Source organism: Ascidia mentula, chromosome 3 (assembly GCF_947561715.1).
Source record: "Ascidia mentula chromosome 3, kaAscMent1.1, whole genome shotgun sequence".
Lineage (NCBI taxonomy): Eukaryota > Metazoa > Chordata > Ascidiacea > Phlebobranchia > Ascidiidae > Ascidia > Ascidia mentula.
In genome coordinates this window covers 4,120,611-4,137,718 of record NC_138568.1, presented here as the reverse complement: position 1 = coordinate 4,137,718, position 17,108 = coordinate 4,120,611, and the positions used below count along the sequence as shown (strand labels likewise).

Below are 17,108 nucleotides of genomic sequence, written 5' to 3'. Positions count from 1 at the left end.
CGATCTGCAGGACAAGAAACGGTTCGATGAACGTAAAAAACGTTCCCGGGGTGTTCGCCGAAAGTGCTATTCTGGGGATTTGTTCGCCATACATTGGAACAGATGAAAACAGGTGTCCTAAGCTTTGATAATACGTCTAAATTCGTTGTAGGGCTGTGACACGATCGACGTTTTCAATGCAGTGCTGTATACGTATTTGCCCCTGGATAAACCTTCCACTACTGAATTCTATATTTGGAGAACCTGATTTACGTTAATTCAATTAAGTGCTTAATTTTGCAATCATGTTAATTTTTGTTTTACATTTTAGCTTAAAATAATACCGGGCCGTAAAAGTTGTTTTAAAACTTGTCCGGTTCGCAAGTGCAAAAAGTTGGAACTACTGTTATAGAACATTCCTCCTGCAGCATCAACATCACCATTACCTTTAACCAAGCTTCTATTCAATGAGAACGTTTATAATGTATTTTTATCAAGTTTTGAGCAAACGAGTAGGTCTGGATTACAGAGGAGTTTTATTAGCGCGCTACAACCGTGTTAATACAAATACACAGGGAGGGACAGCAGATAAACGAATGCTACAGAAACACAAGCACGCAGAGTGGACACAGTGACCTTCAAAACGTGAAGAAAGCGCGCCTATAACACGATCGAAAGAGTATACAAACACTATATGTATATACAAGCAAAAATATCAAAATACTAAAAGTAAGACAATCACTTAGACAAGTTTGTGTCTTCAAGAAATTTATCAAAAGCGAAGCGTGAAAAACATACAGCTCTCGTCGGGAGTTTTGTGACTAATCGGTCCGTCACGTTTTCAGACCCAAAGTATTTCGCTTTGTGGGGAATACGACGAAATGTGTGCGTTCCAGTGTATTGTGGAAATTAGCGTCAGTTGTGTAAGCGCATAATGCTGTGTTTCGATGTGGTTCAACGCAAAAGGTGCAAATTTTGTGCTGTTACGCTAGATGTGGCATTAACGAGTGTGGTTCGTTCCGCAAGCAAAAGATGACTTGCAGTTTACGCTCCTGGATTGAAGAAAGTAACTAGGGTGAGTGATTTGGTTGTGATGCATATCGGGTTTAGTGCGAAGCCGACAGAGGCGGATGGTTTGGAATTAGGTCATAATTAAACCTAACAAGAAAGAAGCAAGGCCTACATACTAAATTCAGAACGAAAAAAAGTGTTGGTTTTGTGGCCGAGTATTGCCTTGATGTAGAATTTTTCTTGTGGGACGAATTGGCATTTATTAAGCGTTAATTTCGTAGGCTGTATTTTACAGGGAAGCTTTGTGTGTTGCGTCAAAAAGCGTGCAAATACACTTCGCTCGGTCTTTAACGTGTGTGTCATGATCCAAAATTGTGTTGTTAGAAGCGAAAATCACGTAGGAAAACCAAAGTCGTGAGCACAAAAACAGATATTAGCCACCGTTTGTAGCGTGTAAGACACCGCGGTATTGCAGGAAAAAGTGCTGTAGCGGGGAGAACTAAAACCTGTAGCCGTAATATTCGACGTATTTCATCTGTTGAGCTTCACGAATCGAGTCGAGAAGTTTCTGAGCTCGCCTCATCTGTCTCGCTTCGCGGCGGGAATTTTTTCTCATCGCTTTTTCCATTTCACGCTCTTTGCGCGAGGCCTCGTTCTTTTTGCGGAGCCACTGGCGGTACGCCTTGTTGCACTCCGTGCGCTCTCTGTCAAGAAAATGATGAAATGCAAGTTATTTGCACAAGTTGTGGTTTGATGCAGTGTTCATTCTTTAAAGGTCCTCCAAAGCAGTTCACAATAAATGGAATTATTTTGACGCGAAAAGCATACTTTTGCTTTATTAGGTATTCTCCACTATTGTCTTGTTTACTTAAGTTTTATGAAATAATCGGCCTGTAAAATTGTTTTGAAATTTTACCGACTCGCAAGTGTAATAAGATTTGGGAACTAAAAGTTCAACGTACGTTGAAAAGCTTAGTGATTTAAGCTGAATGCTCACACAAAACACAGAAATTCAAAACGTTAAAGCAGTAGCTGAGACAGGCACCATTAAACAATACACAAACACGCTACACTGACGTGATTTACAATCAATATCGCATAAAATGAGCGATGTCGTTTATTTGATTTAAAATCTTAATATAGCGAACGCAGCGACGCCAACGATGACATATGGACATATCCCGAAAAAGATTAACAGATTATCCAGCATATGTCTTTGGTATCTAGCTATTCGTCAACGGCGGAAAACCATTTGTAAATCTAAGAGACAAATCAGACGAACACAAATTTCAAAACTGTCCGAAATAATTTTATGCCTAATTCAATCACCCCAAACGTCATCTAAGCCAGCAACGGAGAAAATTTGATTAAAAGAAGTTGTTCAATTACCTCAAAAACCAGCCTTCGTCTTGTTCAATCTGTCTCTGTTGCAAGGACAAGCGCTCCTGCTTGATCTGCACTGATTTAGCTCTCCACCAATCCTTGTAAGCTGTCTCAGCCTCGTTGGGATCCTGAACAACATCCAGCACATCCAAGTTAAAGGCGTTTATTACCACAGAAAAATATTGCCCGGACAATAAGCAGACTGTCTGGGCGTGCAATAATTGCAGGCCACAATGGTTGTGGTGTAATCTCTTATTGGAGTATCTTGGCGCCAAAAGAAAACACAAAAGTTTGCAATGTTTTATTTTATACAGAAGAACGTAGTCAGAATAACGGATTTATGTACAAAACATGCAGATTTGGACATATTAACTCCTACTGAGTCGAAATGGTGTGACAGACAGCCTTCATAGAAACAATTTGTGTATAAGCTGCAGACAGATGGCCACTGTTTCGATCTAAAAAGGTCTCATCAGTGCAGCTGGTTGCTCCGTAAGGTTGCACCTAGTTTGGCGCCCAACGGATGACGGTGATTGTATAGTCACCACAAAGTGGAAGTCTTTGCTTGGCCGTTTGATCAGCAAAGTCGTTTGATAGTCACACCAGCTGCACTGATGAGACCTTTTAGGTCACAAATTCATATTATTGGCTCCACATTGCTTTTCATAGAAACAAGTTTAGAAACCTTGTTTGTTTAAAAATCTCATTGGTTAAAGCGCAATAAAAAATATTATCCTCACCCTCCTATTGGCCAGCTCCTTTTTTTGTTCCGTTTCCCTATATATCTTCTTCTGTTCCCGGATGTCCTTGTTCTTCCTCTCCACCCAAGCTCTCCACGCATCGTCAGCCTCTTCGCGAGCTGCCCTCTCCTCCGCAGTTCTTCGTTTTTCGTCTTCTTTTTCTTTTTCCTTCTTTGCTTCCAGCTGCTTCTTCAGGATCTTCTTCATTTCAGGGGAGTAGGAAAATGGGCGTTCGTTCTAAAAATTAACGTTTTTCGAATGTCAAAACTTTGTGACTTATGAATAACTCATTAAGGAAGTCTCAACACAAACTAAACGAAATGTCGATATAAAAAAACTTGTTAAATTATGGCCAAAACAGTGCCGTTAAATATAACATTTTCTCGGCAAACCAAAGTATTTCCCTTTTACTATGAGCTTAAAGCTTGTGGGAAATCAATCACCGAGTCAACAGGCTTGAGAAATACGGTTTGCCTACAATATGACGTAATGTATAGTCTGTGTCACTGTCCCAGCCATAGGACACACGGGTAACATTACATATAAACTACGTTGTTTATTAGGCAAGCGTCCTTTTAGTGAACAACTTGGGCAACGAGAAGCGGTCAACAGAAAGTATTTGCCGACAGAGAAAATCATTTTCCAACCTTTCTTCTGTAAGTTTGCGGCTCTGAGGCCGAAACTGGACGGTTTGATGAAGGCGGTCTTGGCTTGTAAGACCTCACAGGAGCAGACTTGGGTCGGCCGTTTACTGGCGGCAAACTTGATTGCCGCGCTTTGGATTGAGGATCGTTGACTACCAAAGCCACAGAATGACCGTTACCGTTGCCATTCTGTACAGGTGGAAGGATTGCCTTGAGTTCGCTGGCTTCGACCAGTTCGAACTTCCCACCACGTTCAATTAGTATTTTCTCATCTCGACGAACAAACTGTCCGTTGATCTCGACGATTTCGTCAGAACTCGACTTCGAGTGGTCACCGGTGCCCATTTGGTCCATGCCAAGCGAAATTTTACTGTCATAGAGAAAAGTTTAATTGTGGCTGCATTTTTGGATGAGGCTACATTGTAATAAGAATGTCTAAAAAACATTAAGAGCTCAAAAAGGATAGGCCACTAGCAGTTTAACATTGTTACCAGTTAAGCAATAAATAACTATAGGTACATGCTAAAAAACAGAAAAAAAATTTTAAACAAATTCTGTTGTTTGGTATAAACATTTTGTTGCTGATGAAATGCATTTACTTTATGTCCGATTCGTCCTCAGAAGATGATGATGACGATGAATAATCGTCTGGGGGTGCTTCAAAGTCGATTAACTTAGGCTTGAACAAAACCTTTCTTTCACGATCTGCGTCAGAATTATCATCGGTCGCCAATTCAGCATTTGCCTGAAAAACAACAACACAAAAATTCAACAGAATATTCCCATGTCATACTTTTACGATAGTTTCATGCCAACTGAATTTGACTTGCAATAGATTTGCGTGCCAAAATACCAGGATACTGTATATACAACAAGGGCGCACCTATTGGGGCAATTTTTATGTTCACTTGACATTTTAAGGATGTTTACCAGGATGCCTTGCTTGACTAATCACTCATTACTGGCACACCCAGACAAAAAATGCATGACAACACTTTATTTACAGCAAGAATGGTCTGTAGCCTTCACCACTTTTTCCAACAGTAAATATTTTGTACATTTTAAAATTTTTGTCACAAATAAATTTTATATACATCTTCTGACAGTTTAAAATAGTAAGACATTCATTTTTAAATTATATTTGAAAGAAAAATTATGAACCCCAAAATCAGCATATAATATGGTCATATTCACAGTGCTGCTTAACACCACCCATTAAATATTTATGAGATATGGATATAATTATGGTGCCAATATTGCTGTGTACAGTGTGAACCACTAGACAGACATATAATATACGACCTCAACAGCCCTGTAGCCCAGCCAAACACTATTCAAGCAGAATAAATTACATGTTTTCAGTTTTTTGTTCAGTTGCGTTGGCCTCCGTTTTGTACATAATATTAATGTTATCACACCAAATTATCATTATATTATGCAAAAACTTACATGTACCAGTTACACCATTTTGTCGCTAATACAGTATCTTGAACTAAACAACATCAAATAAACAAAACCTTACAAAAATTTGTTTCCAAAAGAAACAACCTGCTTACCTTAAGCCTGTGTTTTTGCCTATGGGCAGTAACTAGTGGTTGGTGTTTCCAAGAAAACAGAAAATACAAAGGAGTAAGCTTGGCAGTGTTTGGTTGCTTATTGTTGTGTGGCTTGTCTCATGTTTCTAATTCGGTAACACAATGCATGCCGACAATGGCCAGACCGAGATGTGAAAATAAATACAAGCCCTTGCACGGTGTTGTCTGAATTTGTACTACACTATTGTATTGTTGCTGTACAAACAGAAATGTCTGTGGGCAACTTACAACTTTAATTGACTGTGTACATTGTGTCAAAAACGTTTTGGGATTAATGGGCGAGAAACAATAGGATAATTAATCATTAATTACCAGCTTTTCACTCTTTTTTGTGACTGTGTCAGTTGTTGTCTGAAGATTTTGCACTTATTTTGGCATGACCAACTTTGGAATTTTAGTCTGATTCATTATTTGCAAGTTTTGTCAAAAAACAAACAAATAATTTTGACATTAGTTTTATGTTTTTCATTTTACCTTTTGCAGTCTTGCTTGTACATCATATTCATCATCTGTTGCATCATTTAGTTGCGTGTTTCGCTGAACGATGGGACGGGTTTTGGAGGTTAAACCGTCTTCATTGTCTTCCTCATCTGTTGTAAAATCAGTTGTTCTTTGCTCCTCATCTGAGATGAAAGTATGATATGAAACAGATGATGAAACCAGTTAATATTATCATAATCCATATCGGGTATTTACAGGCACATAGATAACAATTGATCTCTGAATTTTCCGAGAATACATAAAAAAGATAAAGTTTTTTACAACTACAATATTTTAAATACACCTTTTTTTTCAAAACTTACCACTCTCCGATTTAACAGGACTTGCTGCTTCATTTCGGTCAAGAACAACTGCTTCATCTAAAAATAGCAGCAAAATTCAATTAATCAACACAAAAGTCTATATGACATCGTTTATGTAAGCAAAAGGAGAAAAAGCAAAAATACCTTTCATAATTTCCTTTATTTTTTGCTCTTGTGTCTCTTCATCTGAAGAGGAGGAGGAAGAAGAAGAAGAGGATGATGAAGAACTGCTTCCATCTGATTTCTAAAAATAAATACACCGGTGTTATACAATGCTAACAATAAAGTTGTGATGATGTGCAAGCACCGTATAAATTAATAAGTCATCGTAATATTTTTACAGACCACCCTTGTGGCAGATCCACTACAGAAAACATGACTTATTCTGAAGATAAATTGTTTGTTGAATCATTTTATGCGCATTACGACAATTATTGGTATTTGGATGAAAAGTGAAACATGTTTGTTATGTTTTGTGCATGAAATGTGTAGCATCCAAAAATTATGACCAAACATTTTCTTGTTGCATTAGACTGGTTATAAATGAATTATACTACCATTTTTTTGATGTGGACCCCTGGATTAACAAACACATCCAACAAATCAAAATTTTTTGTAGCAGATGAACAATAATCATGAAACAAATTGGCACTATCACCGACAAACATCAAATAACAGATAATTTTAAAGAGAGTAACATTTTTGACAGAAAGTAATCCATATTGGAGTATTTATATGTATATACGCTAACTCCAAGTTGTGTACAAGTGCTTACTTTTTCTTTTTTGCTTGAATCATCAATTAACCAATCAAGATCCTTTTCCCAATCCTCTCCACTCGAGGATCCAATCTTTTCTGAGCTACTTTGCATGTTTGAATTATCAATTTGGTTAAACTTCAACCACAATGGCTTCAGACATAATCCGTTTACAACCACAGAGAGGAAATACACTTGTGCAGCAAGCTGATAATATCTGAAAGCTGTTGTACAATCGCTTCTTAAATTAACAATAAATCTAAATACCAACTTTACCGCGATAATGTCTAACAAGGCAGTTCAACAGAACACCATAAACGGAACGTACGACGACCGTGTGAACAAAATGCTGAAAACCAACAACTAGGCGTCAGTGTGTCATGCATGATTAATGCCAGGTGAGCCCGTGACAACCACGATAAAATTTACAAACAAAGCAAGTATTTGACCACTGTAAACATATTCTTAGTCAAACCCTGGCACATAGTATATTTTGTTGCTGAAAGAATTTTTGACTTTGCTGCAACCAACTTATTAATTGCTTTGACTTCGTAGTTCAGTATTTCAAATGTTGGTCAAAAGCAGCATTTGTTTGAGGTTCTTGTTTCGTTAAAAGAAATCTTTCAATACTAAAATAAATAAAAAAAATTCAGTATTGATACAATCTCTATACTACTTGCAGCGAAGTTAAAATACGAATCAGTTTATTACCGTGAAGTAACTAAAATCACCCCTAAAACTGCTGTCGTGTGGAGCGCTAGAGAGCGTAGCAACGGTATATTTTGATTGTGCTGTTGCTAACAAAGCTGTCGTAATTTCTCAAGTTCGCTCAGTTTAAAATTGCCAGTCTCTGTCTCGCGCTTACACGTGTTGTTGTTTCATACGAGGGAGTTACGCTTGCTTTACTTCAATTAGAGTGATGTAGGTTAATACTAAAGGTTATGGGCAACGTAAATGTTACTGATACATGACCAAGAATTCGAAGTATTGTGTTTAACATTGTGGTAAATCAAGTAAACGATAAATTGAAAATTTTGTGTAAACTCATGACAATGAATGTTTTTAGATGTCAATATTCTATTGAAATTTAAAATGCTATTATCTAACTTGTCAGAGCAGTTAGTAACATGCTTTTATTTGTTCAGAAATATATAAAACCAATATGACCTAAACATATCGGATGATAATGTGTGTCTGGCAATGTAGGTGCTAATGCAGGACAGAAAACACCAAGCTACAAAATATGACCATAGGCAATCAAACTGTACAGGTGTGGTACATAATCTATTGCTTTTCTGTCAAACTTTATGAATGTGTCATTTATAAATTTTAGCATTTGTCCTGTCCTTGAATCTGTGTATTAATTTTTTCCCTGATTGCTGAGCAAACTTACATAAAAACTTCCTGTGATTATAAAGTTTGTGTCCACATATAATCTTTTAATTTACAACCTTTCGCATACTGTTCATGTTTACCCAAGATAAACTTTCACTCTTATCAGAAAGAACCACAATAAAACCAAGCCCTTAAAGTAAATTTGTTGATCAGGCAGTAAATGTTCAATCTTAACAGTCAATGCCCCTTTTTTGAGAAGCCAAATAGAGAATAAAAAACTATTGAAAAAAGATTGTTCTGATAATGTGTGAGTTTTAACCATTGTTTGTTTTTTTAGGTTGGGAATGAAACCTACTCCCTGGTCGTTACTGAGGAGGACTTGGAAAAGAGACGGATTGAAAGGGAAAGACAAAAGCGTTTGTCCCAAGAAACTAACAGGAGAAGAAAGTAAATATTTAAAAAGACTGATGTTCTGTTGTAAAGTATATAATTAACAAAACTGTATTTAATTAACCAAAAAGTCAATTGTGCACCATGTTGTGAACATGATTCCTATAAATAGTTCAAACACCCATCATAGCAGACAACTGTATAGATGTCCAATTCATTTTAGACACATATATTTTGCAAAGACCATATCTGTTTCTGAACTATTCTTTTAAATAATTTAAAAGTTTTCCAAGAAATATGACCTTTGTAACAGGGCATTGGAAGATAAGAAAAAGTTAGCTGAAGAACGAGAATCGCGCAAGAGGAGTTTGGAGCTTTCAAAACGCAGACAACGCCAAACGGACGCCACTGAGCGTTATCAGAGATCTCATATTGCAACGAAACAGGAGAAAAGACACAAACTTGCATCTGGTAACTCAATCATGGAACTGCTATTACATTTGTAGCAGTTAATTATTTATATATATGTAGCCTTTATAGTGTTTTTGAAGCTATTTATGTAAGCAAAGCAACTGCTTGGGTTGTGATAGAAAGACCAAATAACTTTTTGAGAGTGGACTCATACATGCAGTAAGTTTCATTATCAAACAAGCTGTGGTACCATTATTTAATTCAAGGCTTGTGTCACACATAAATATTTAATATTATATACTTGGGGCTTAAAGATATTCACCTTTCATTTCACAGACATGAATGTTTTATGCATATTTATCTTTGCAGGATTAAAGGGGATTCCTTCTCTAGATCATGTTCTCCAACAGCTGCGTAGTGGAAGTACTGAAATCGTATATCAGAATAGACCAGACCCAAACAGGTAACGATTCCAATCATACTAAATTATTCCATTGTTTTGTTTTAGTTTCTCATTTAAATATGAAAATAAGTTATTCCGCTGCATTACTTATTCTTATTGCAATACTTATATCCTGATGCTTATTCACGTTCTATCTGCTGCATTACAGTACAGCTACACAAATAAATGAGATAATGTGAATGTTTTGTTATGGAATCTGTTCATTTTTTTTTTGTAGTGTTGTATCTTCGTCACAATTAACAAATCATGGAAGGTCAATGTTTGAAAGTGAGGTTCATGAGCAACAGCGGAAGCTGCTTGAACAACACAAACAAGACACTATGCAAGTAAGTACACCCTCACCTTTTTATTGTCTCCTGCCTTATGAGCAAAATAATCATTGTGATTTGCGTTTTGATAAATATTGAAACAATATTGCAGAAATGAACAAGTCATAGAACAAGTAGGAACTGCAAAGTTTATTAAAGTATATTTGTCACTTTTTAGGAGTTTCAGCAAGAACTCCAAAAAGACTTGGACGACATCCAAGATCAAGATGAGGATTTGAGTGACACAGACAGCTTGGAGGCTGAAACCCAAGATAAGCAAGGTGAGAACACACTAACCATAAATATTTTTAAAAAGCGGCATTTTCACTCATTACTACTGTTCATTGGACTGTATATAATGTTAGACGTCTTCAACCATCCTTAATTTGAGCATTGGCACTTAGTCTAGCGCATACGTCACCAAACCCATGGCTCTCTCTTACCCCCTCTGATACTACTCTGTGAGACCACAAGAGTATGTTTTAGTTTAATGTTGCAAAGTGTAATTGCCTCTTTGCATGCTAATGGTTGCCGATCTCTGGGCTGGCTTTATTTACGACGCATATCAATGCACGTTTAGCTTTACAATGTGTTTTGTTGCAGTTCCAGGTAGCTTCTATCCCGCCTATGCAAACTACCCGTCCTACGCATATTCGAACGTGGACATCATGTCGGGTCGTACGTACGGTCCTCACTATTCCGTACCAGAAACAACACAGGAACCCCAGCAACAAACGCCGACCAAAGACGTGTCCAAGCTGGCCGACAGCTTGTCTAGACTATTCGTCAATCAAGATCGTCAGGTTGGTAAACGAACTGTACTGTTGATAAAAGCTAACAGGACAATTGTGTTCTCATTTTTCTTGTTACCAAAGACAGTGTTTGCAAATCTTGCCTGTGTAGATGTTTCGTGGTCTAGATATTTGCTCAAAATTATAAAATATGTTTGTTTAGTGCTGATATCGATTTGCTAAATGTCTCACTCTTCGATAATGCTTTTATTATACAATGAATTGCTTTTTGTAGGAATCTGAAGAAAATGCACATAACGAGTGGCATAATTCCGAAACAAAACAACACCCAACAAGTCATATTACAGCTGAAACTCCCGTCAAGAATTCGGTAAGAAACAGTGGTTTCGCAGCACCATTAGCTGTTTACTAAAACTGTCTGTGTCCAATGACAATAATTTTCTTTGTAAATGTTCGCATTTGCTACAATGGTAAAAAACTGTGGCATCGCGCTGTGGTAAGCGGCTGTTGCATTTAAGTCTCATTACATCTTAACGTAACTTTTTGTACTGTGTACAGCAATACACAGCACCGCGCTCTGGCTCGGCTTCACATACTTCAGGTATTGATGTACCGAGTCGCCAACCTTACGACTCCTACAGCAGGATAAACGAGGACACCTCAGCCAATGCTCAAAGTATTGTTTTGTTTTGATTTATTTTCTTTCAAAAATTGCACGTATAGTGTTCAGATAACTAACGAAATAGCACGGCGACTGCATGTGGATAGGACGGAAAAGCATATGTTTTCAACCGAAGTACCTCCTTCAACCAATGATTTTATTGTTCCTTCTTTCCAGGCAACTTTGACGACCAGGATTCTCTGCACGGAAGCAGCAGTTCAGGTAATTCCCCCGTCTTCAGTCACATGACCTCCTTCCAGCGTCGATACTTCGGCGACCAAACGACCGAGGAAAAAGCCCCAAGTCAGCAAACTCGAGAGGTGAATGGTTCGACTCCCGGCGGGGACGGCGGCGATTTGCCATACAAATATAAATCACACCAATACGTATCCTCGCCGGAAAGCGTCGTCGCTCAAGCGGAACCGTCCCACGTGACCAGACACGCTTCGGTGGCGCAGGAGGCCGCTCGTGCTGCTCCAAACTTTTACATCAAGTCTTACAGACCTTGGAGCGCAACCAAACCAGACCATGAGGTTAAGCAACCGTTGAAACGCCCGTCCTCGGCCGCGGTATCGCGTCCGGTGCATCCCCAACCGGAAAGGGAAATCAACAGCGATCGTGATGTCATAATAGGCAACAGCGTTACTAGCGTTTCGACGCGCGTGGACGCGAATTTGCTCGAGCAACTGGAAGAAACAAATAACCGTTGGGCGTCTTTTACGAAGACAAGCGCCACGCCTATAAGTACTGATTACGGTAACGAGGACTTCGAGCGCCCCCTACCGGAACCTAACAAGCCCACCACTGTTGTTGCGAAATCAATAACTCCTGCGAGCCCCTTGCTTACGTCACAACCCAAAATCGTGATTCCAACTGCGTTTGCCGACACCGCACCTCTGCCGGTGCCGTCCGCCCACGCCAAAGTGACTTTCACGGGCGAGGAGCCGGCGTCCGAGGCCAGAAAGACGCACGAGACCTCGAAGCCGAAAGACGTAAAAAGTATCCTGCGGAAGACGTCAAAGTACGGGCGGCGACCGCACTCCGGGTATTCCCCGTATCCCAGTTACCAGTCGGCGGCGGTTGCCAGGCAGCAGTGGGTGAATCACATCACAGGCACGCCGTACCTCAAAGCGAGGCTGAATGGAGTGGAAGTAAAAGACAGCATCGAGGTGCAACGCACAGATGATGGCACCTCTTCACCCAAGTCTGTTCGTTGGCACGAGGTGCAATACAACGACGGCACATCTGCAACCATCTCGAATGAAGGTGGACTTGTTGCTAAACCTGCTCCGGCAGCTGCTTCATTGCCGGTGGCTAGCATAAGGCAAGTGTCGCCACGTGGGGGCGTTAAAGCAGCCCGTCCCAAATCGGCTCCCGTGCCCAGAAGCAAATCTAAACCGACGTCGCCGAAAGGAGCCAAAAAGACCGGGTCGGCCAAAGGATCTCGCGGAAGAAAGCTGAAGCCAGCAAAGGAGTCGGAAGTCGCCATGGAGCCGCACCCTCCTCCTGCTCCAAAGAAAAAGCAGCTCACAATGTCCACCACCATCAACTATTCCATCCCGAATGCCGCTTATAGCAACGTAAAACAGGATGGAGCAAAGGCGACCGAAGGACGACATCGCGTGGCGTGGGCGTTAGCGCCGGAGGAGACGGTTACCATGGATACGCTGAAGAGTTCTGGTTCTCCTGAGCCTCCTGCTGCTGCAGAATCACCATCCGCGTCGAGCCATGGAAACGTAGTGCACAAATCAGGAAATCAGGTAATGGAGTTGGTCATGTGGTTCTAAATATCTATTATACTCGTGCAATTGAATGAAACTTGATCGCATGATGTATTTTCTTAATGAAACGTAATACGCACTTAACATATATTTATACTTTAACTAGAAACGACTTTCGAAATTATCAACGCAAAATAGGGCTTAAATTTCCTTGTGGAAAGTGTGGTGTTGAATATTTGTGATGTGCAAAGGTCACCATACACATGACCAGTCCCGAAAAGTCGAGGAACGGCGAGAACCAATCAGATGCCGACACGTCAATTCAACTTACCAAAACGCCGACCGACGAAGAAATAAACTGGCTGTGGACCAAAGTATGTGTGACCATTAAGCATGTTATTCTGTTGTAATCAATTGCCTGGTTTTCTGTTCCTAAAACACCGTAGTTCCAATGTATTTGTGACGCATGTTTCGCGAGCGTAAACTTTATGAATCTTTAACCCCTGTCCTATATTTGCAGTGTAAATATGCCTTCGACCTATAATAGCGTCAAATACCTTGCACATTTGTGTTAATGTGTTGCCTTTCCTTCAGGTCCGAACATGTTTGGCACAAAGGCCCAATTCCAGGAACCAATACAACACGCTGAGGAAATCGTCCAGCGATACGAGGTAGGCAATCGCAGGCCTTAATTAACGGGGTTTTTGCTGACGCGTTTAGGCTTGTTGTTTACCTGGGCGGGTCAGCACGCTTGTCCTGCGCGTTTTGTCAATAGAAGCCGAGCGTGATACAGCTCAAATACTGATTGCTTCGCTTTTAAGTCTGCAATACTCGATTACTTTTGAAGTTCGATTACAGGGGCATGGCGCCGCGCTCGCAACATTCTTGTACGCAACATAAATACTTGTTTATGGTAAAACAGTCCCTGTATGTTTTGCATAAATACCGTACTCATTGCCAAATGGCGTTTAGGCACCACCGACTAACTTTTCTCTTTGTCTGTACAAGTGTGTTAAATCGCTCATTGCAGTAAACAACCTAGATGTACATTAGTCCGAACGATACATACACATATGCTTAATGTAGTTATGACTCTGATTATATCTTCGGTAACAAACGCAGTTTGCTATATTTTTATTGAACTATATACCAGCAGACTTGACGTGATACCGGTGCAAGTTGGTAATTGTTGTTGGCAATCAAAACCCCATCAAAGATTTAAATGAAGCACGAGCGCACTCGAAAACCCGCTTGAAACGTTGTTACGTGGTACTTGCTGGCATTCTTGCTGCTTTTGCGGGCTCGCAATAAGTCGATTTAAAGGGTTTTACATTTTACCAATGCTTCCGTTAGGCTACGCTTTACACTGTTGCACGTATATTTTTATATTATTTTTTTCTGAGAAATTTAATTTCACTTAGTCACGCCACGAAACAAGTTTGTTTCTGATTGTCTGTCCACAAAAGTATATGTGTTTCAAATTTGTAGGCGCGTACAGCTACAAACCTTGCACAAATATATGCTATAGCGCGAACCTATCGTTGGAAAAGACTGAAACACACTTTCAGTTGAAATCTTTCCATCTTTCCAGGTTCGGAGGCTCCTCATCAGCACGACGAAACGCGTGGGGATCCCCCCAAAGTGCGCCTTCCCAACCTCAGCAGCAGCAAGCTAGTATCGTCTCCATTGACGGGGGATTGCTCGCTCGTGAGAATTTGATTACGCAGCAACAGAGTATAATCGCCCGTAGTCGCGGTCGCCGCCTCATCCGTCCAAACTCGGCCGCGGCGGCTTCATCCAAGCATGGGTACGTAAGATTACTTAATGCGGTGAATAGTGGTTGTGTAAAATTTCCGACCATTGTTGTTTTCCGGCCATGGTTGTTTTGAGGGAAGTGGGGATTTAATTTTTATATAAGTGTGAAGGGGCTTGGGGTATATATACAGCATACTGGTACCTCCCTGTGCAGGAACTACAGCAACTTTATACTGTTGCAACAAAAATACACTATGTTGACGATGATTTGATTGCGTTTTTTTCACGCATTATATTTCGGTTTTATTTCTACAGCCAGGGTTCAGATGCGTATGGAGCGTTCATGAGGCGGCAAGCTCTGCTTCAACAAAGGAGAAACAAGCATTTCATGCCAAGAGGCGTCAGACCGGAACAGGTACTGCAAGGACCACGTCAGGGAAATCCTAATCATAAATTCAATTACATTTTGTTGCTGACGCTACCAGACATAATGTTCAATAAATTTAATCTCTTTTGGCAAAAATAATTTATTCGGTCGACGTTTCAGTCGTTATCCAACCGACCTTCATCAGGAATTCAAATAAATTACGTTTTGTCACATTTTATTTGAATTATTATTGCACTCTTGTGACAAAAGACTCTTGTTGTTTCTTTCAGAAAGGTGTAATTACGTACCCCTCGCCCAAATCCAGTGCCTTCGCTCCTCTCACGTCCCCTTCCACCACTGGGGGCGCCAACGATCGCATGACTGACAGCACGACCGCATTCCTGTTGGCAGAGACGCTCGCCGAACAAAACTTGTCCGAGGAGCAGATTATGAAAGCCATGGATTCGCTACAGCGAAGAACCAAGGAAGCCCAGAGCAACGGAAAGCCAGGTTTAAAATTTGTTGTGAGGCAGAAATTTAGGTTAAACTCTTGGTCTATTCCATTCCTGGTGACATGTTTTAAGCAAAACAAATCATGTTTAAAGTATTTTTTGAGTTGTGATCACAGGCTTTGTACTGCAATTTGATAACTTCTTGTGTTTTTCAGTCATGCCGTCAACGCTGTCCATGGAAGAACAACGTCTTCTTGCATCGCTTGAACGTCTTAACTCAAGACTAAAGGAGGTGGAGACGGCGGTATCAAGCAACCCCAACGCAACCTTCTTTAACGCTAACGTAAGTCTTTCGTATACCAAAGGTGTTGCTGCTATAGCATGCTTAGAATATTGAAAAAAGCATAGTTTTTGGTGGTGATCTAGCTGTTAATGTGATGATGGGCAGAGAACTAGTCAAATCAAGTCATTAACGTATTACGTATTTCATGATGTGATGCTGTTCTACTTATACGGTAAACAAAAACGATAATGGGATGCAGAAATTTTTACTCCGTGGGGCCGAGTGCTATACTATTCTACAGCATACTCGTGCACTGCCATTGCCAATGCGGCATTACGCGTAATGAATTATGCAGGTCCCGATCTTGGTTATAAAATTACGGGCAAGCCATATTATAAAAGAAATTAAAACAAAATTTAAACGTATTTAAACAGGTGCACATTTTGCAACAGTGTTGTTATATTTTGTAGGCGGCTTATACTGAGTCGGACCGTCCTCACAATATCTACAAACCACGCAGTGTGTCGGCAGACGTCCGCTATCAGAGGTCCCGCATCAGATATTAGTTCCAAACTTAGTTCTTTACGACCGTCGATATGCAATTGCTCTTTTTCGATTTGTTGTTGTGTCTTTTATTGCTAGAAAAAAAGTATTCAACCGACTTATGACTACTTCACAGTTTTGCGCATCTTTGTGGTGTTTTTACCTAGTTAATTTTTTGTCACCGGTATTTTGGTCCATTTTGCGCAATCCATTTACTTCAAATTTTCACTGTGATTGTCGTCATTACCAAAACTGTGCTACTCTGGTAACGACAGTATTTTGGAAAATTTAATTGTAATTGGTTACTGGATCTAAACAGTTTTGCACCGAAGGAGTTAATTTTTGCCACTGTGAATGATTATTGCAAACGTTTTCAAGCATTCGCACCAATTGTACATTTTTCGGAAATTTGCGTAAATTTGTGAGAGAAATTTAAAGTCTGAGGGTTTATGAACAATGTTTATATTATATTGATATGTAATAAATGTTCTTGATTTAACTATTCTTTCGAGTTATATTGTACTTTTTGCATAACTATAGGTGCAAGGCAAGGTAACCTTGCCAATAATGCAAAATGCAAAGAATGCGGCGTCCTAGCAATTTCTATGTACACACCATCCAGGCGTGACCAAACAATTTACAAGGTCGTTATAGGGCAAAATGTACGTTTGCGTTTTCCGCTTTTACTTTAAACAGAACTTATTAGGTAACAATCTGAGATTACTGCCCGAGTATTTTGACAATAAAGTTAATAC

At 39.8% G+C, this 17,108-nt stretch overlaps 2 protein-coding genes across 2 annotated transcripts; one reads left to right on the top strand and one right to left on the bottom strand.

Annotated features, from left to right (window-relative positions):
• Positions 1-502: 502 nt before the first annotated feature.
• On the bottom strand, positions 503-7,211 carry LOC145894387 (uncharacterized). Its single transcript, XM_082982958.1, has 9 exons — positions 6,931-7,211; positions 6,300-6,399; positions 6,156-6,212; positions 5,827-5,975; positions 4,357-4,502; positions 3,761-4,127; positions 3,114-3,350; positions 2,380-2,501; positions 503-1,694 (listed from the first exon to the last, which is right to left on the bottom strand). The coding sequence occupies exons 1-9, from the start codon at positions 7,024-7,026 to the stop codon at positions 1,490-1,492; spliced, it is 1,479 nt and encodes a 492-aa protein (XP_082839084.1). The 5' UTR covers positions 7,027-7,211; the 3' UTR covers positions 503-1,489.
• An 844-nt stretch (positions 7,212-8,055) lies between these two features.
• On the top strand, positions 8,056-16,792 carry LOC145894368 (uncharacterized). Its single transcript, XM_082982933.1, has 17 exons — positions 8,056-8,182; positions 8,585-8,694; positions 8,951-9,108; positions 9,418-9,511; positions 9,729-9,837; positions 9,998-10,100; positions 10,423-10,622; positions 10,846-10,941; positions 11,130-11,247; positions 11,410-12,992; positions 13,205-13,327; positions 13,548-13,624; positions 14,545-14,760; positions 15,024-15,123; positions 15,366-15,585; positions 15,743-15,870; positions 16,281-16,792. The coding sequence occupies exons 1-17, from the start codon at positions 8,156-8,158 to the stop codon at positions 16,374-16,376; spliced, it is 3,558 nt and encodes a 1,185-aa protein (XP_082839059.1). The 5' UTR covers positions 8,056-8,155; the 3' UTR covers positions 16,377-16,792.
• The last annotated feature ends 316 nt before the right edge of the window (positions 16,793-17,108 follow it).